Source organism: Rhopalosiphum maidis, chromosome 1 (assembly GCF_003676215.2).
Source record: "Rhopalosiphum maidis isolate BTI-1 chromosome 1, ASM367621v3, whole genome shotgun sequence".
Classification (NCBI taxonomy): Eukaryota; Metazoa; Arthropoda; class Insecta; order Hemiptera; family Aphididae; genus Rhopalosiphum; species Rhopalosiphum maidis.
Window position 1 is genome coordinate 47127828 of NC_040877.1, and position 22228 is coordinate 47150055.

General features: G+C 26.0%; 1 protein-coding gene across 2 annotated transcripts; it reads left to right on the forward strand.

The window, feature by feature from the left end:
* The first annotated feature begins 738 nt into the window (after nucleotides 1-738).
* LOC113550242 (catalase) lies at nucleotides 739-20440 on the forward strand. 2 transcript variants are annotated; one of them, XM_026951965.1, is made up of 9 exons: nucleotides 739-959; nucleotides 18024-18195; nucleotides 18258-18399; nucleotides 18836-18986; nucleotides 19054-19233; nucleotides 19324-19668; nucleotides 19751-19983; nucleotides 20072-20204; nucleotides 20288-20440. In XM_026951965.1, the coding sequence occupies exons 1-9, from the start codon at nucleotides 900-902 to the stop codon at nucleotides 20384-20386; spliced, it is 1515 nt and encodes a 504-aa protein (XP_026807766.1). In that variant the 5' UTR covers nucleotides 739-899; the 3' UTR covers nucleotides 20387-20440. The 2 variants fall into 2 exon arrangements, with proteins under 2 accessions (XP_026807766.1, XP_026807767.1); XM_026951966.1 differs by lacking the exon at nucleotides 739-959 and adding an exon at nucleotides 17694-17722 and having other exon boundaries at nucleotides 18041-18195.
* The last annotated feature ends 1788 nt before the right edge of the window (nucleotides 20441-22228 follow it).

Genomic DNA, 22228 nt, shown 5'->3' on the forward strand with positions numbered 1-22228 from the left:
TTTTAAAAGAAAAACCTTGAAATCTCAGAAGAACGGCTATGAATTAAAATTTATAATCGTTTTATTTAAAGATTTTTGGCCGAAGGTCTCGTGCTGATTTTAAGTTTTAACATTCAACTGTTGAAAATTGAAGCGATTAAAGATTAAATTAGGTAAATCTAAATCTAATGGTGCATTGTACTATAGATTTACTATAGAGTAGATTTTATTATCTATGAGTTATGTTGATGACTACAACACGTCTACGCTCGGCGATACTATCACAGAAACATAATAATATTATAGTGATTATATAAAAAAAAAAAATAGTATATTGTATTATGACATTTTTGATGGTTATTTAACATTGCTTGTAGTTGTATTGTTATCACTCATCAGACTTTGGTCCGTAGTCCGATTAGTCCGTTGTCGATACTCGATACTTCGATAGCCGATTGTGAAATACTAGGATGTGGAAACTGGAATGCGTATTGCGCCGTCTTAGTTAATAATTTATAAAAATGGAATATGGTGGCGTGGGGCTGTTATTGTTGAGTGTGTACGATTGAGTGCGTCCTAACGCACGCAAAACAACATTCACACGGAGTCAGAGTGACATTGTAACATCGATTAGACATATTAAGTATTTACTGCATTTTAATATACAAACTATATACACGTATTATTGTGTGTTGATTGCGTGTAATATAATATAGAGATGGATAAGTTGCAACACGCCAGTGTTGTAGACTATAAACTGTAGACTTGTGCAGTTGTACTTAGTAGTTACCAGCGTGCGGTCTATGGTTGAAGGAGTGTTACGTGTGCCTCTGTAACGATATTATTTCAATAGAAGTCAAACATCACATTTAAAAAAATAGTTATAAATTTAATAGGAAAAAAAAGTAACAACAATAATAATGTCTAACAATAAAGAGCCGGCTGATAACCAACTCGAAGATTTTAAAAAATCTGTTGAGGTAATAAATTATTATATGATATTATCTGATAATTATTTAATTATTTATTATTAGTGAACTATAAGTACCAATTAATTATTTCATTTTTTACATAAACAGAAAAAAATTTAATAGTAAAAAAGTAACAATAATATTAATGTCTTACAATCAAAAACCAACTGATAACCAATTCGTAGATTTAAAAAAATCTGTAATAAATTATTATTTGGTTTTATCTGATACTTATTTAATTGTTTATTGTTGATAAACTATTAGTACTAATTAATTATTTCATTTTTTTACTGTTATAGATACCAGTAAATATAAAACAAATAATATATTATAAATGTATTTTACCTTTAATTATCATATAATTTATGTTACATAATATTATGTAAGAAGGGAGTTTTTAAAAAGAATTTGTAAATTTGAAAAATTAAAATATTAATGTACACATACATCTGAAATTATACTAGAAGGAAATATTAACAAAATACCATTAATTTACTATTGTTTATTTTTTAATCATAACACTGATCAAATTATAGTGCAATTAATAACAAAGTGGAAAAATGAACTCAATTTAGCGTCATTCACATTCAATTTGTTGATTATATTTTTAAATTTTAAATAATAATCATGAAATTAATTTTTAAATTTATGTATTGGTTCATAAACTTAAATTTTAATAGATATATTAGTAATTTGTTATTATACTTGAGTGGATTATTTAACTTATTGAGCTTAATCAAATGTTTACGTATAATTTAAAACCCCTAGATCTAAAATATTTTAAGGTATAATGTACACTTCAATGATCTTGTTGAATCTTATTAATAATAAGATAATCAGTTATTACTTTATTATTATCAATAATTGTATTTCAAATTATTTTTTGAAATCTATTTTTTTTATAGTTATTATTATAAAATGAAATTATTTTTATGTTAAGAGATAAATGCGGGGTGCCTAGATAGTTCCTGGATATGATTTAATTATTTAAGTTTATTTGTATTAATACCTTTAGAAACAACCGTCATAATTTAAAACTTATTTTAGATTTTTAAATAATACAAAAATTACCATAGGTATTATAATTTATAATAAAATCTGACTATTTTTTCTTATATTTGACATTCAATATCAAAAACTAATAAATTAATATGTTGATTGAAAAGTTTTAATTTATGGCCATAAATATTAAAATTTTATTTTTCATTTGTTAGTTTTAACTTCAAAGAATTCATGTTAACACAAAAATATACTTAATTTTCTTTAAATATATATTTTTATATTTTTCATTTTTTATGTTTTTTAATATTTATATTAATACATAAAAAATCATATTTAACTATAAATCAATAATTATAATTATTAAGTATAATAATAATTTCTAAAACTTTAAAACATTTTATTTATTATATAAAGTGATTTATCAAGTTAACTCTTTTCCCCTTTTATCCTTTAATAATGTATTTAAATTCTGATTTTCGGCATTTTAAGTAAAAAAACTTATCACATTTAAATTTAGCCTTATTTAAACCTAAAATTCGCTAAAAAAAAATTAAAGTATTATGTCAGCAGAACTAGCAAATTTAATTTTTACATAAATTGTTTTCAGTCCAAAAATGGTAAAATTATTTTGAAATATTTATGTAAATATGGCTATATTAATATAAATAATCAGGAAACATGTCAAGTGTCTGGGGTTCAATTACCTACTTTAAAAAGCAGTTTTGCAGAGTATATAAAAAAAAAAGTTTTAAGAGTCAAAATAGACGAGGTATCAATATTCTCACTATTTTCAATTTTGTTTATGAGTTATGACTAAGTACATTCACATCACTATTAATTACTATTATAATATACTTAATGACTACCTTGTACGTAACACCGTCAATAATCATTTTTCAAATTGTTATTTATTTGTTATAATATTATTTAATTTGCATACAATAAGTACCCAGGTACTTACAGCCATAGAATATAGAAAGTATGATGCTATTAATAGTTGATACACAATGCACTTAGGTCATAAATACTCATATTATTAGTTGCTAAATTAATTCTATATGACTATATACTTAAAATATGATTTAGACATATATTAAAAATAGGTAAAACATATAAAAATTAATTTTGTGTGGCATGACAATAAGTAAATTAAATTTTACTGTTCATTTACTTCTTCTATTTAAGTTGTTTTTTATTATTTATTTTTCATATTTTATGATTCCGCAGGTAGAATTGTCGTAAAAAATTTTTTGAACCTATGTATGATATTATTTATATTTAAACATAATACATATTTTGCCATTTATATCTTAAACATACAAAAAGAAATTGTTTAAAACACTGACTAGATATATTTTATTCTAGTCTATGGTTTTAAGTTACTTAAGTTAGGTAATATTATTGTTTTAATTTAACAAATGGACAAAGGAAAATAGCCATAACAATTTGCATTGTTTAAATATATTATTATTTAAAATTGTTTCAAGTTAAATAATTATACTTTTCTTATTTATCATTATTAATAATTAAAGAACATGAATATTAAAATATTTCTACTCACACTGTCCTATTTTAAAACCAGACTAAATCAATGACTTAATGACCTTTTCAATGTTCATTTAGTTTTTACTGTTTGTATTTGTCTGTAATATGTATTAGTTCCCACATTAAATGTTAATGGATGATGAATTGAACTAATATATATTAACCTTGGAAACGCCTATATTATATTTCTTTCAAACAAGTAATGTAACTAAAAATTAAAAACTTGCTTGTCTTGCTTTAAATATTAGACATTAGTATTAATAAAAATAATGTCAACTGATAAAATTTCTAGTTAAAATGAATCTACTTCTTTTTTGTATAAACTATTTGTTCAAGTTATTTGTAATTGTTTAAATAGTGATTTAATTTATTTTGAATAATATTGATTACTTGTGACTAATAAGTATAATACGTCAGAAATCAACCTTGATTTTTTTAAATTATGGTTGGAGTAAAAGTATTTTTAGTAAATCAAGTTTAGGTAGATACTTGACCTATAGCCTTAGGATTTAAGGAGTCAGGATACACATGTCCCACGCCCGATATGATTTATTTATTTCAAAATATTTGAAATTACAAGTTTGTATTGTGTAAAAATAATATATTTAAATTTTAGATATAATCGAAATATTAATCTCGTATTTCATAATGATTTTATACTTTATATTTTTATTATTATTACTATTTTTGTAGTTACCTGTTACCTATACATTTGTATTTATAATTAAATTATAATAAATGTATGTAAATTGTATAATATTAAATGACTCGAACACGTAATATTAGAAAAATTAAAAATAGATTTCTGAAAATTATAACCTACATATAATAGCCTACATTATAGCCTACATAATTATAATAGTTGATTTTAGTTAAATGTATATTGTTGAACAGTACCTAACCTTAAATATCGGTTATACTGTATACCCAACATAACTTAAGTAATTTAAATCTAATATTGATTTTTCTAGAATAATTGATTCGGCTATTTGTTAATAAGTATTTATATTTATAAGTTATAATACCATAATAATTATTCAAATCATTGATAATTTAAGTATTTCCTACTCGGCCATTATAAAAATAATTGTCAACTATAATATATGAATATCTATTTATTCTAATATAGTAATATAAGTTAGGTACGTAAATTCTAGTATAATCAATGGAATGAAAAAAATTATTGACGTTTTTCTAAATTATTTATAGATTATCTATAAACACCCTAACTTCGCAAAATTTTGTTTTTAACACTGTAACTCCGCACATAATTATTTTTATTGTTTAAATACAAAATACAATATATGTTATTAAAGTTAAATAAAAATAATATTATTAATAGAGATAGCTAATTATCTAATAAAAATAATAATAATTAATGCATACATCAAAAATGTCGTTATCAGTATAAAATGTATAGGTATAAAATAAAGTGAATAGAAATTAAATGTAAGTTAAAATAAATTCAAATAAAATATTAAACGAAGCCAAACTTTTTACAAAATGATATCTATTAATTTGGTTGTTATTATATAATTCAATTTTTTTATTAATAAGTTGTATATTATTTTTTTGTTGACTTCTAATTATCCTACTTTCGTTATTATTGGCAGAATTAGTAAAATAGTTTAATTTCAATATGGTTTTACTATGTTTCGTCGATATAGCATTATCTTTATTAATTTTATGGCATGCGGACTTTTAGCGTGTCCAATATATTAACCAAAGAGACTTAAAATATTCCATTTTTGTTTTAACTCTAATTTTATGTACATAATGAAATTTCCAAAATAATATAAAAGTTTTAGATTTTGATGAACTCGAAGAAATCGACGGGTTCCGGGAAGAGTTCACTTTTCTCTGATAGGAGTAATGGACGTATTTATTTTATAACGATGTGTGTATTTTTTGTTTTTGTGTATGCGTTATTTTATAGTAGAAAAATAAATTCGATCAATTTACAATTTAAATTTGTATTTTAACACAGACCTCATATTTGCCTCCTCTTACCTTCAAACCCATCTTGACCTAATTAAGCTAATTAATACCTGGGCAACCTAGTGGCGAATAAAAATTAACCCCGAAAAATCATTCAATGTAAAATTCACTCTCCGTAAAAACAACTCCCCTCCACTGTAACTGCAGGGAGTTGACATTCCCAAAACTTCTCAAGTAAAATATCTAGGACTCATATTCGACAAACGCCTAACCTGAGGCCCTCACCTAAAATTTAAACGTCAAACACTTAATAATCGTTTACACTTAGTTCGACCTAAACTCAAATCAAAAATGTCAATTCACACAAAATCAATTTTATACAAGTCCCTTTTAAGGCCAATCTGGGCTTACTGCATGTAAATCTGGGGCTGCGTCAAACCTTCCCAAATCCGATCAATTCAAGCCTCCCAATCAATTTCTTTCTGATTTATAGCTAGCTCCATGGTATATAACAAATAAAGCACTACATAAAGACCTAAAAATTGACACAGTTGACCAACTAGCCAAAAATTAATATACCAAATTTCATGCGCAATTACGACATCATCCAAATCCACTCTTCTCACACCTATCTTCACACATGCTACCCGACAACCCTCTACGCTGTTTCAAAAGACGATGATGTAAAGATCACCTGAATTAATTGAGTAATCATGCTATGAAGGGTTCTGTCAATGGATAGTCTCCCTTCTCATGTAAATCATGTCATATTTAATTATGTTAGTCTCTGCTAATTATCACATTTGCTTATTGTATAAATGATACAGATTATAATTATATATTTTAATAAAAAAAAAAAATTTGTATTTTTGTATAGACTTAGAATATTTGTATAAATAAGACTTTAATATTCAATATTAAGTTTCTCATAAGTTCCTACTGTAATATAAAAATCTTAAAAATATTTAAGCACAATTTTTTTTATAGACATTTTAAATTTGAATTTAGACAAAATTAGATATTTAAATTTTAGTTATTTTGTTGTAATTAAAAATATTCATTGATAGAACTTGAAAGTTATGTATTGTATAGTTTATTTTATAGGTACAACGGTACACCATTATTTGTTACCTCTCTCGTCGGGTTTTTACGATATTTTAATTTTTAGCCAGTTATAAGAATTTTTATCTTTAGGTTGATCATAAATCAATTCTGAATTTATTTTAAGCTAATAACACAAACTGGTTCTACATAATACAATTTTGAAATGTTATACATTTAAAAGGCAATAACAAGTCAACATAGCGATTTAAAATATACGTCATACTCATACTCATTAATATACTAATATAGTCTTTGCTCTGCAGGTTTTTTTCATATGCAATGATTTCACAGTAAATTCAAATTTAAATTTAAGTTAAAGTGACTTACATAATGCATACGATAACTGAAATCAATATTATTTTTATTTTTAAGTAATATAACATTGTTAAGTTGTATTGACGTAATCAAGTCGTAAATGTTAAATCCAATTAGTTAGTGCAGTGAGTATTTAGTACAATAGTACTTATAAACTAATGATGTAGAATTAAACCCCACATTCTTATAGTATGGTAATAAGTAGGGCTCGGAAGTTGACGACTTTAAAAACATTAAAAAATGAAAATATGACATCAAAATGATAAAAAATGACCTAAAAAAATTACAAATATTTGTTTTAAATTAATAAAAATATATTTTTTTATAAGTTGTGTACTCTATTTCACTATAAAATTCTATATACATTTATCAAAGCTTACAATTTACTCAAAATATGACAAAAAATGTCCTTAAAAATTAAATCAAAAATTAGTAGAAAATATAGTAGACGTAGATGAGCACTGACGTTTTAATTTTCGGCATTTCGAAAATATTACGAACAAATAATAAAATTTAGGTACAATATTATTCACTATAACTCGACAACGACGCGACGACTGTAATCGACGAGATAAAATCGAATAGGTACTATCTTAGTTCGTGGTAATTTCAAAGATATCGGTAAGTTATCGGCATAATGGTCGACAAGAAACGATAAGAAGTGAACTAATGCGAAATCAGTATAAATTACTAAAAATGACTTAAAAAGTAATAAACACATAAAAATGCAAAATACAAATTATTTGTTCAGATTCACATGCTAATGAATCACATTTGTGGCCAGGAGAGCATCGTTTAAAAAGTACCAAAAAAAATGCAAAATGCATCAACTTCCGAGCCCTACTAATAATAACCATAAGGAATGTATAACATGGGACGAAATTAGTATATTTATTTAAACAACTTGGAACTAGTGTCTAGTTTATCTTTAAATTAAATTTTTACACTTGGGACAGAACTCGGATGTACCATTGTAACCATCAATTAAAGTTTTAATTTTGATAAAATTCGTCTAAATCACGAAATATTTTTAAAGTAATATTTTAGTAAAAATTTAAATTTTAAAAACTAAGGCTTGAAAATTGAATACAAGGATTCTTGTTATTCTCGATATTTTTTTTATAGTATCCTAAAATTTAAATAAAATATATTTCAAATTCACATTTTTACAAAATTAAATACTTAAAAAAAAAATAATGATACTGTTAGGAACCCTTGCACACACACTTAGATTAGTAAGCATATTATACAATAATATAGTAGTGTAAGCAATATGATTATTTTTTTTGCAAGCGACTGCGTCGCCAAGACAAAAACGTAGAATAAGTAAGAGTCAGTCGTGAATAAGTAGCCGATTCGTATAATACTGTGTTGTTAAAATATTCTTAATAATAAAATAATTAATAAAGTATTTTCTTAAAGTTAAACAGATTTTGTGTAGTGTTTTGAATACAACCCGTAAGTGAACGGACTCTTTTACAACATATAAATATATACCTTTGGGCCTTAACCGAAAGAGTATATAACAATACTATAGTTATTAGGCTGCATAGGCTGGAATAAAAAATATATGATTTTTAAAGTATTGAATAAAGTTTAATCACTGTAATTCAATGATTCATATATAACGCGATTTTTTGGGTAAAAGTTAATTATTTTCAAATTATTAATAAAAAAGATAATTATTTATAGTACCTAATATGTACATTATTATAAAGAAATCTTAAAAGTTAAAAGTAAAGGATATAGGTTGTCCTAACCTATCTAACAGAGTTGTTTTTTGTCGTATGCAATGATTCAACAATTATTATTAAATTCAAATTTCACACAATTATTAGTTATTAGAGTGGCCTAGTGCCCATTGTATATTATAATAGAGTATTAATAATTGATTCCATTCATAATTGTTTTTAGTTTAGAGGTTAGTTAAATAGATACTTATTTAGTATTTATATTATACGTCTAGTTATAGTGCTCTAAAGTAAGTACTTAAGGTTGTAATACATTTTCTTGTATTAGGTGTTTAAATTATACTACAAACGGTTATAATTAATGTGAATAATTAGTAATAATTATTATTTAATATTAACAAAACATAATCATAAAGAACCGTCAACAATGTCATTACCTTTAATTTATAGACATAATAATTAAGTCATTAGTCATTCATACATCATACATGCTTTACCATTTTAATTTTGTTTATGAACAAATGAATAATTGGATTTTATAATATACAAGGCGATTCACTATGCATTCTGATTTTTGGACTACCAAATATTAAATAATAAATAGTATAGACTTAAGCACGCTACCCTCATATGTGTTGTCTCCGTTTTACTTTAACATATAACAAAATATTTGTGTTTAGTAAAAAGTAAAACCAATTATGTGTTTTTAGCTGTAATGTTAATTGATTTATTACAGTGCTTCTCAAACTGGGAGGCCCCGTGACAAAACAAATTTGAGAAGCACTGATCTATTATCATAGTTAAAGGTAAGAACATTATCTGTGCTTAGGCAGTTGACGTTTTTTAACATTTTAATTTTAAAGCAAGATGAATTTTGTAAATATTACATGTTAAAAATGCTAATTTTTAGATTAAAAATTAAAATAATGAAAAAAGGCTATGTTTAAACTTTTGAGCATAGATACCTTTGACTTTGATAATAGGTATAAATTTACACTAATTTTTAAAATTAACACACAGTTGCAGGGACATATGTAAAATCAATTATTGAAACGTAAAACTTTTTTTAATAAATATACAAAAAAAAATTATGACAATTAGGTATACTTAAAATACTTTTTTAAAATGCAAACATTGATATAAAAAAATTAACATTAAAATTGAATAAGTAAATAACCATGCAAAAACCCCCCAAGTATTTCGTGGGGGGGTTGAACACCCAAAACACCCCCCTGTGTACATCCCTACATAGTTGGTTCTACTAAACGCAGATTTTCTGTTGTATGCTAGTAAGACGGAGAAAATACATGTGATGTTAGCGTCCTCTGAAGAAGTGTATATTTTTCTCATATGAGAACCAACCGTAAAATATTTTTAAATATATTTTATTTTTACAATTTCATCATCGCTATATTATGCAATATTCTTTAATAGATTCTATAACGTAAATAATAAATGTATATTTATTGTTCGATATTTTTTGTAATAAATAGTTCAACTTACTGTATTTGGTAAAACGAATAACTGGTGTCTAGTAGTATATAAATACATGTTTATAAAATAACCTTAGAATATGGACATTTTGTACTCGATATACCTTCTCCAAATTATTTATCATTTAATTTAGATTTATTAGTTTATTACATTCATTACGGTCACCTATTCAACGACGAAGTAAACATTTACCATACAATAAAGATTGCATAATATATCGAAACCAATTATATGGGCATACATTCTGAAATTTCTTATTTTAATGATAATTAATGATGTTAATTATTTTATAATTACTCAAAAACATTATTCATTGTCTCGTTGAGACAAAAACTTTTATTGAATAATGCATTTTAAAATAACCAAGTCCGAAGTACCCAATAACATTTTTAAAATATGTAGATTGATTTTAAGACATTATTGATACTATATGACCCTAGGGTAGCTATCTTTACTGTTTTTAGTTTTATGGTGTTTACATTTTGTAGTTAGGTATTATCATTGATTATAAATACTAGGTTATTTATAATCAATGATATTATTAACTCAATAGTTAATATAAACAATAATAAAATACTTATAATTTAATAAATATTTTTTTTGAAAGAATTAAATTAACCTAACGTAATACGTAATATTAAAATAAATTAGCACTTCGCAGCAATATCAAAAAAATAGGCAAGTGATGGGTACCCAAAGTTTATAGATTATTACGTTCACTGATAAGTTATAACCAATATATACAATTATGTTATTGTGTATAAATGGAATTAATGCTAGCCATTATTATTGATTCTGTGGTCAATGACAGTCGACGTTATTCACCAAATAAACAGCAACAAAAATCAAAAGTGGAATAATGCTTTATATTTTGTTGATTTGTGTAGCAATCGCTCAAAGTATACATTATTCCATAAAAACTTTCGCCATATCTTTCTAAAGACAAAAATGCTTACGTACAACTCTTCTTTGTTTACCCTTCTCCTTACGTACGTACAGGGCCGCAATTACTGGGGGACGAACAGGTTGACACCCTGTCTATAAGGGCCTACAAAATAAACTGGGGGGCACTGATTCAAACCTCACAAATTATGACTAACGATAATATATTGAAATTTATTTATAGGTACTTATTACTAATTAGTACCTAAAATTTTAATTTATTATATTATGTATCATGATAAAATAATTGATTAATAATAGGCTTATAGGCACAGCTGATGTATCTATATTCTATATAATTATATCATGTAAAAACATTACAGCAACATGATACAGATTTACAAGTAGCACGAAATCGATTGAATGATTCTTTTTCTTCAATTTTAAATCTACGTGATGACTACACTAATACTGTAAAATATGCTAAAGAAATGTGTAAAAAGTGGGGTGTACCTTAGACGTAGCTCAAACCAGACAACGACTAGCAACAAAATATTTTGACGAAGTTGATGGAGATCGCAGATTAAATATAACAGAAAGTAATTTTAAAATTAAAATTGTCTTTTATTGACACTGTATTGAATCAGCTTAGGGTGAGGTTTAAAAGTTTAAAAGAAGTTTGTGATATGTTTTAGTTTTTAAAGCTAGAATTAATAATCAAATCAAAAGAATCAAAAATTATAAAAAGTTGTTATGATTTTATACTATTGTATAAATCAGATATTATTGTTAACAACAATTTAAAGTCCATCCGCGATTTGGCAATATTTATTGTACAACATGACTTTTCAACTAGCTATTCAGAAGTTTTAGCAGCTTGTATTCATTTTTTGACTCTTCCAGTTACAGTTGCGACCGCGGAAAGATCATTTTCTAAATTAAAACTAATAAAAAATTATTTAAGAAATGCAATGACACAAACGCGCTTGTCAAACATAGCAGTGCTGAACATAGAACAACATCGCACTGCTGAATTATCATTAGACAATATTATATCACAGTTTTCAAACTTAAAAGTCAGAAGAATGAAGTTTTAGTATACATTGTTTCTTATTTGTTTCAACTAATTTAAATAATTGTTTAAACTTTCAAATTTTAAAAATGAAAAAAATGAACTTGTTAAGTTTTGTTATTTTGTTTATTTTGTTGATTGGTTTGGAGGATGTACATTGCATAACAACTTTGGTTGACCTCTATGTTTTTGTAATTGAATTGGGTTATCATTCTAAAATTTTGAATTTTTATTTATTGATGTGCTTTGTAAATTTGTGAATTTTTAAATATGCTTTAATATACATATTGATGTACATTTGAATTACTAGACAAAAAAGGGTCGGAAAATGAAATCATTAACAAGTGGTCTGACATACTAAAAAATGGGGGAATAAATCTTAGTCGCCCTGCGGCTCAAAAATTGTAGTTGCGGCACTGCGTACGTACAAATTTATATAATTTCCACACATATAAATATAAACTGTAGTGTCGCACAATAAGTGGCGTACTGAGTGACTAAGACACTAAGTCCATTATTTTACGAAATGTTGAAGAATTTTTATTGAAAGTCACAAAGTATAAGACCATTAAGAATAAAGATAAAGTGTTAAATTGAAAAATTTAATTTTTTTATACCGTAGTTGTCTCCATTAGTTTTAATAATACTTCTGATTTATGCTTTTGTTCTGTTTGTAAGAAGTTCTTGTGCTTGCGGTGACACAATTGATTACAATCTGTGCATTTCAGTGGCGTATTTTGGAATTGGTTTTGGGGTGGGATTGGGATATAAGTTTATAGTATCGTCTAGTGGTGGTATTCCATATCCCCTTTGGCTATTATATCTCATAGATCACAATATTATATTAATTTAATTTGTTATGTTTCCTACATATTAACAAAGTTTTGTATTTATTTATTCAAATTTTACACGTGGATTTTTACCAAAAAAAATCTACTTTTTTAAAAATTTTTATACCGGGTCACCAAAAGTGTAATAGACATTGGTGTTGCACTGTTGCTCACTTGCTCAAGGTTTACAGTAATATAATATTCGAAAAATAGTTAATACCAATAATACTTTATACGTTCTACCACAGAATAAATAAAATTATGTTTTCATTCATTACCAGTCTATACCACGTTCATATTATTTACTTTTGTAAAAAGTTTTAGTTACAAATGATAACAAGAGTTGTAAGTTGTAAATTTTATCAGTGTTATCTAATTATCTTAACTGTGAGCTGTACAATTTTCTTGTCATATAGGTATTGTAATTGTTGAGCTATCGTGCGTAGTTTTATATTAGTAAAATAAAAAAAAAAAATAAACTATGATAATATCCACGAATTCTTATTTCTTATTTTAAAATATTTTTGTTCTTTTAAAGCTAAGTGCTTACGGGAATTTAATTGTAGTTATTCTAAAAAAAAATTTCTGGGGGATATATCATCCCCACATTCCCCCATAATCACGCCACTGGTGCATTTATATATTTGTTTGAACATTTATTTTCTTGCAATACAAACATTTTCTTAGACAAAAAAATTTAATTTTCTTCACAATATTGTGGTTTAAATCCATTTTTTAAAGACTATGCGCACAAATTCTATGTAAATTCAAATTTAAATCAATGAACAATATTAGAAAACTTTCTTATAATATAATATTAACTGAATGCTTCATGCTTGTGTTGCTAATAGTTTCACACAAATAGGTAACGGTAATTAATTATTTTTAATTTAGCCTTATAATATTTTATTTTTAAAAAGATTGCGTTTACATCAAACATTCTTGTTTTATTAAATAGAAATGCTAAACAATTCTACTATAATTGGTTTAGTATTTTCCAAACTCTAAAGATGCATGGATCATTGATGTAACATAATTTACTAATGTAGTCAATGCCGCAATTACTGGGAGTGCTAGAGGTGCAAAGAATCCACGAACCCCTAATTAATTCATAACAATAGGCCTGTGGCCGAACTATTTGGAACTTTTTTCTAAATATTATTATGGTTACAATTTATTATATCTCTTCAGAATGAAACAATTTTTAGACTATAGGAGCATTATTATTTGATAATGCTAATAATAAAAATTCTGTTTATTTAGAAATTAAGTTATTTATTTATTATCTAAAAATAGAAGGATTTTGTATAAAATTAACGTAGATATGTAATAGTTTATCGTACCGCGCCACCTGCTACAACTCGTTTCATATTAGTATACTGTATATAAGGTAATCTTTTAAGCATGCTCACCCCATTGTTATGCTTAAATTATTTTCTCACTCAGACCCCACCCACAACATAGATAAATACTTTCACATAAAATGATAAACATCGACAATGACAACATAGAATTTTAATTTCATATTCTAAAGCAGAACATTTTTCTGAGTATTTTGATACATAAAAATCGAATTTGATGAGTTATAACTTTATAATAAGTATTTAAAGTTTTGATGCGCAAAGTAGTGTAGTATGGGGTTACCCCGCAAAATCTTTGTTCACTACTCCGCTTGTCTAAACTTTAAATATGTATAACTTATAAACTACTCGCCCTAAATTCGATTTTTATGTATCAAAATACTCAAAAAATTATACTGTTTTGGAACATGGAATTAAAATTCTATGTTATTATTCAAAAAAGTAAAAACATTTAAAAACAACATTAAGGATAAAAAATATTTAAAAATATAATTTTTTTAAAAAAACATTGATTTTTTAACAACTTGAAACAATGTAAAAAAGGGTTTTCAAAAACATGAATACTTTTTGAAATAATGAGTGATTCATGATAAAATATCACCCTGTAGATCATCAGCAGTATAGAAAAAATATTTAATATACGTGGTATACACAAAATGAGTTGATGGTGGTGTATACATAAAGTGTTGACTTATAAAGGAAATATTTATGTTTAGTTAAGTAAGCAAGTAGATAGTTTAAAATATAAATACAAATATCTATTATCTATAATATCTTTAAATACAACTAATACAAGTACTAACTATCAAATAAAATATTTATTATATTTTATTATTTTTTGGTTACCTATTTTTCTATATTTTAAGTTATTATTATCTTAAAATAAATCAAAACTGTTATTGTATTTGATAAAATAATGATATAATCAGGGCCTTATTAGCGTATAGGCACTACGAACATTTTTGGGGCCTACAAAAATTAAATGTGTGGCTACTATTTTTTTTTTGTTTCAATTATCTTGTTTAATACTTCATTACGAGGGATAAAGAAATATTCAAATTGGCGTAAAATAAGTTTTTTTTTTGGTTTTAACAATTTAATTTTCTATATATTTGTAGACTGAGTAAAATTAATTGTTTTTAAGATTTATTAAAATTATTATCATATAAAAGTTTAGATTTGATTTTTTTTTGTTTTTAAAGGATTAACATGGAAATTCAACACTTCCTTTCCTAAACAGAAGGTTTTATACCCATTTAAATACTGGACACCGCAGTGCTGTATAAGCGTATAGGAATTAAAAGCAGTGCCTAGAGCCAAGGCTGCAACTGAAAAAAATTTTGGAGGGGGGTTCAACATTTTTTTTTAAAATATAAATACTGAAAAATTTGTGTATTTAATTTATTAACTTTATTCATCACTATAAAATATTTCTATTTTTAAAAAAATCTTGAGGGGTCCGGACCCCTAGACCCTCCTTCAGCTACAGCTTTGCATAGTGCCTACGATTGTATTAATTCGGGCTTGGATATAATATACGTAAAGATTAAGTTCCCATGAATAATGTTTTTAAATTATAATAAAATAATTAATATTGCTATTTATCTTTAAATAAGTAATTTCTTCCTAATTTGGACTTTAAATGTATATAATAAAAAAATTATGTCTACGTATTTTTAATAATTTTATTTATATAAATAAGTATAAGAATAACTTATGTGGGATCATGTATTATATTTTCAAGAATTTTGACCCAGCAAAACATTTTGTTCCAATAAAAAAACAAAATTTAGTTTGTTAAAAATAGGATTTGAGTAAAAATTCCCGTTTTACCTGCACGCGTTGTCTCTGTTTTACATACATATAATATGGAAAATGTTCGTTTAGTAGAATTCATTTTGCGATGTTAGCTTTAATATTAGAGTAAATTTACCTATTATCAAATTTAAAGCTAAGAATATTATCTAGGACATGTCATACGCAATATGCTTTTGTAGATATTATTATTGTAAAGTGAGTTATTATAAACATTTTAAAGTTGTAATATTTTAAATAGCTATAACTTACTTTAAAATGATACTATCAATAAAAACATAAGTTTTTATAGATAATATTCCTACCATTAAATTTTATAATAGGTCAATCAATTTTTGTCAATAAATCAACAAAGCTAACATCACAAAATGTGTTTTACTGAACGCGAATTTGTTATAGTGTACATTATTAGGATAGAGATAATACTTGTGAGTACAACGAACGTCCTCTTAATTACTTTTCCTGGTTATTTCTTAAAAAGTATTTGAAATGTTGACCTTTCTAAAATACTGTCTAGTTCTAATTTACTGCCAAAAGCCATCTACATTATTGAAAATTAAAACATTTTTACTGTCCCAAAACTTGATGATGAACAGAAAAAAAAACACACATTGTAAAATCAATATTCAATACATTAATCGCTCCGCTCAGAATTTAAAAATATATTTAATAATATAGGCTGACAAATCGTTTCCGTTCAGAATCATTTTTTGCATACATTGATGGAATTCAAATTAAACACACCCATTGCATTATTGCAGTGACTCACTCGACAACTACGAGACATATCTAGAAAGTAAGTGTACTAAGGCTCTCACGATCGCAGGAAATATTTTTTTACTATATTCGCTACACTGCTGTATAGCTTTACTCCTCTCGTTTATAACAAGACCATCACAAGTTCAGTACGTTGAAAACTGTGGTCACAAGAATTTTTCTCGTGAAACATGTCGATCGAGTTTGCCGCCAAGTGCGAAATCCGCGCCGTCATTCATTACCTCTATGGAACGCTATAAACTGGAGGGTGATAATTTTCTCAAGTCTATTGTTACTGGAGATGAAACTTGGGTCGCACACTATATGCCTGAAACCATGATACAGTCCGAACACTAGCGTTCACCCTCAACCAAAAAGTTCAAAACCGATTTCAGTCAAAAAAATCATGGCATCAGTGTTTTGGGACCACAAAGACGTCATATTGATTGAATATTTACCTCAGGGTGAGACCATCAAAGCAGCAAGGTATTGTGAAACCCTAAAAAAATTGAGGAGAGCTATTAAAAATAAAAGGAAGGGTCTGTTAACAAGAGGAGTCTGCCTGCTGCACAACTCCAGACCCCACACAGCCAATGTCGTGAAACAATTTTTAGGCTCATTTGGATGGGATGTTTTGAACCACCCTCCGTATTCCCCGATCTGGCGCCTTGAGATTACCATTTGTTCACTTCCCTGAAGAAGTACACGGGTGGAAAAAAATTGTTTACTGACGAGGAGGTGAAGAGGCGGTCGAGAAGTGGACAAAGGAAGTGGCGGCAGACTCGATCGACATTTTTCACGAGAAAAATTCTTGTGACCACAGTTTTCAACGTACTGAACTTGTTATGGTCTTATTATAAAGAAGAGGAGTAAAGCTATACAGAAGTGTAGCGAACATAGTAAAAATATATTCCCTACGATTGTGAGAGCCTCAGTGCACTTACTTTCTGGATATGCCTCGTATAATGTAGGTATACTGCAGCAGAGCGGTAACCACTTGCTTAGGTGCCTTTTTTTGAGTATTGTGTTTTGTTTTAAATCAATCATGTAATAATTTAACGGAGTCCAACGATTGTAAATGTGTATTCAAATATTTCAAATGTATAGGTTAAGTTTTGGAGATTACAAAAGAGAATTTGATTTCTAAGTTAATTATTAACTATTTTATGTTTTAAAACTGACTTCAAAACTTAAGATTTACCTATAATAATTAATAATTAATATAGTAATATTTAACTAATATAGTTATTGGTTTTATAAAATTTTAGAATACTCGTGTTATTAGGACAGGAAATGGTGTGCCAGTTGATGATCATACTAATACAATTCAAGCTGGAGTAAATGGACCACTAGTATTACAAGATCATACTTTTTTAGATGAAATATCGCATTTTGATCGTGAACGTATTCCAGAACGAGTCGTACATGCAAAAGGAGGAGGTTATTTTAACTTTTATTAATAATAATTTATTTACATTAAAAAAAAATGAAATGTATTTTAGGTGCATTTGGTTACTTTGAAGTAACACATGATATTACAAAATACTGTAAGGCTGATTTATTTTCGAGCATTGGAAAACAAACTCCTGTTGCTGTAAGATTTTCCACTGTTGGTGGAGAGAGTGGATCAGCTGACACTGTTAGGTATATATATATACTATATACTATACATTATATATAAGGTTTTTTAATTGTTGAGAAAACAATATGTGTTAAATAATATACATTGGGTATGTATCTAAAGGCTACAGACGTTACAGTTATTCCTAGTACCATTGATTATAAATAGTACTATTTATAATCAATGCTAGTACTTACATACCTAATAAAGTGTAATATGCTTTTGATATTATTTAATTCATAACTATTTACTATGAATTTTTTTGTTAAAGTTAAGCAGTTATATTCATTAAAATTTGTCAATAAGTTAGTTTTATATTTTTATACAAGTTTAATTATTTAAAAAAATAGATAAATAATAATCTACTAGATCTATAATAATTAATAAATATACCTACTAGTCTTACTAACCTACTTATGTATAAATATATAATAAAGACATATATTTTACTATTTTTAGAGACCCAAGAGGTTTTGCTATAAAGTTTTATACTGAAAATGGAATTTGGGATTTAGTTGGAAACAATACACCAATATTTTTTATAAGAGACCCAATTTTATTTCCAAGTTTTATTCATACCCAAAAGAGAAATCCAGTTACCCATTTAAAGGTTACACAATTTAATATACAATAATATTAGTACCAAAGCTATATGCCTATATTAAAATTATTTTTAGGACGCAAATATGTTTTGGGACTTTTTGACTCTTCGTCCTGAATCATTACACCAAGTTATGGTACTGTTCTCAGATCGTGGAATTCCAGACGGATATCGTCACATGAATGGTTATGGATCCCATACATTTAAAATGGTCAATTCTTGTAATAACGCAGTTTATGTTAAATTTCATTTCAAGGTATTATAAATAATAGCTTATTAATAAATATTAAGTATTATAAAAATATAAAAATAAATTTAACAAAATGTTGTGTACAATTATTTTTAGACTGATCAAGGTATAAAAAATTTGGATGTTAAAAGAGCTCGTGATCTTGCTGCTGATGACCCAGATTATTCAAACCGTGATTTATTCAATGCTATTGCTAAGGGTGACCACCCAACCTGGACTCTCTATATACAAGTGATGACATTTGAAGAAGCTGCTGCTAATAAATTCAATCCTTTTGATATTACAAAAGTTTGGTCACATGCTGATTATCCATTAATACCAGTTGGCAAACTAGTGTTGAATCGTAACCCCACTAACTACTTTGCTGATATTGAACAAATTGCTTTTAGCCCAGCGCATATGGTGCCTGGTATTGAACCTAGTCCTGATAAACTTCTCCAGGTTATTATATTATATTTTTATAATTGTTATTTTTTTTAAAGTTATATTGTATCACTATTTTAATTTTGGATTTGGATTTTAGGGACGATTGTTTTCTTATAGTGATACACATCGTCATCGTTTAGGAGCTAACTATTTGCAGTTGCCTGTAAATTGTCCATATCGTTCAAAAGTTGCCAATTATCAACGCGATGGACCTCAAGCTTATGATAATCAAGGATCTGCACCAAACTACTATCCCAATAGTTTTTCTGGACCAGAACAACAACCTGCATATAGTATGTCTTCATTCAATGTTTCTGGTGCTGTGGCCAAGTATGAAAATAAAATAATATACATTATAAATATTTATATAGTTCTTATGTATTTAATTTTAACATTTCTTCAACATTTTATTTTATAGGTATGACTTAAGTAATGATGATAACTATACCCAGGCAGGATTACTTTATAGAAATGTTTTACCTAAAGATGAACAAAATAGATTGGTAGAAAATATAGTCGACAACTTAAAACACGCTGCTGATTTTCTACAAGTACCAAGATATATTATTACTTTAATTTTGCACATCATTTTTTATTATTTTAGTATTGTTAATTTTATGTTATTGTTTTTTAGGAAAAGGCAATTTATCATTTCACTCAAATTGACAATGATTTAGGTAAAAAACTAAGAGAACATTTGAAGTTGGCTAAGTGTTCAAAAGCAAATCTTTAATAATTTTAATAAACCACATAATTATTTAAAATAAAAAACAATTAAAATTATAAACTTTTTTTCTTTAATTGATTATTGTAATGAATTTTAATTCTTATTAAGCTGTGTTTAAGGAAAACCTTTTAATTACTCAAATGACTTAATAATTTCATAAGTTTATTCTATTATAATTTTAAAAATCACATTTATGTAATTCATATTATATTGAGACATTGAATAGTTAAAAATAAAAACAATTATATTAATATATTATCCATTATATTACATTAATGTTTGTTACTTATGTCATTTTGTATTTTATTTTTATTAAATTGATTAATATAAAAAATTAGTTAATAATACATGTTAGGCTTTCCCTTTCCATTAAATAAGATTAGAATCTAGTAAATGTACTCATCTGAGTACTCTGGCAATATTATATATTTGGAACTTGCCTAGGAATCTTGTTTAATTCCTATATTTGCCTAAGTAATATTTAAAATAACTGTATATGATGATGTGTTCTATTTACATTGATTAAAATCAGTTGGCATATAAAATGAATAATTACCTAGGTAGGTATTATCCATAAAACTTAACTTATCCAAGTATTAATAATATTCATGTACAAATAAATTAACTACTACTTACTAGTGGATCTCCATCTTCATCAAGGTTGTGATGTAATTTTTTTATTAATTTATATTCAAAAAAAAATATTTGAAGTATGTCCTATTATTGTTGAAGTTAATTTTTATTGTTTACAATAATCGTGTTTTTTTTCATTAATACTAAATGATTGATAGTTTATATTTTTTTGTATGACAGTCACTGATTAATTGTGACGAGTCCACTGTTGAACAAAGAAAAAGACAGGTGAAAACAGCATGTAATTTTCCGTCAATCGATTTCAACGATAATTATTCTTTAATAAGTTATGATCTTTTTGAAACTGCACTTTTTAAAATGATCATAATTTACTTAAAAATAATAATATCAATAAAAGGCTTCCGTAGGGCCCTGGATAATAATCTTACCTACCTTTTAATGTTATAGCCTTTTAGGTACTTGTGTAAGACGGAGATAACACATGCGGGTACTACATCCTCTTAAGATTCGGCCGATGAGAGTTATTTCACTTATGAGAACTATAAACTCCTGATGAATAAGTGACAAAACCAAAAAATCAACCAACTTTCTATAGGTACTATTTCACTGGAAATTTGTAAAAATAAAAAATTCAACTTGATAAGAATTGATTTGTTTTTAAATAATTAATAATATATAAATATATTATAGTTTGTGAATATACAAATTTCAACTTTTCAATTTTAACTCCTTAAAAAAATTGAATTATAAATTTATAAATATATGTATTAATTTATATTTAAAATGTAACATTATACATATAACAGATTGGAAAGTCCTTTTTGCGAGCGTACTAAATTCCCGGTTTTCAAACTTATATTTTAAACTATAATTTGAATTGTACAATTTAAGGAAACTTTAATTAAATTAAATTCCTTCATTTTTATCCGGAACATAAATAGGATATATACGTATTGTAAAAAAAGTTGAATAATCAATAAATTGCAAAAATACTGTTTGGCCTCGAACTTGATTTCTCAAAATAATCATCAACAAATATGCAATAGGTAAATACTTGCAACAAAATATGAAAAAATATATAAAATAAATCAAAATCAGTTTTTATATTTTAAAAAGTCTTCATAAAGAAATTATAAAATACAAATTTATTGAAACAACATATGTGGTTCTGTCGGTCCTGTTGATGCAATCCATTATTTAGTTAATTTTTTAATTCATCAGAAATATTTAGAATTTAGATTGATACTTCATAAT

Excerpts from the sequence above, each read along its gene's own strand:
- LOC113550242 (XM_026951965.1), top strand. The coding sequence starts at position 900 with ATGTCTAACAATAAAGAGCCGGCTGATAACCAACTCGAAGATTTTAAA. Across the intron at positions 19,669-19,750 it reads GTCCTGATAAACTTCTCCAG|GGACGATTGTTTTCTTATAG; the intron begins GTTATTATATTA and ends TTTGGATTTTAG. Across the intron at positions 20,205-20,287 it reads ACGCTGCTGATTTTCTACAA|GAAAAGGCAATTTATCATTT; the intron begins GTACCAAGATAT and ends ATTGTTTTTTAG.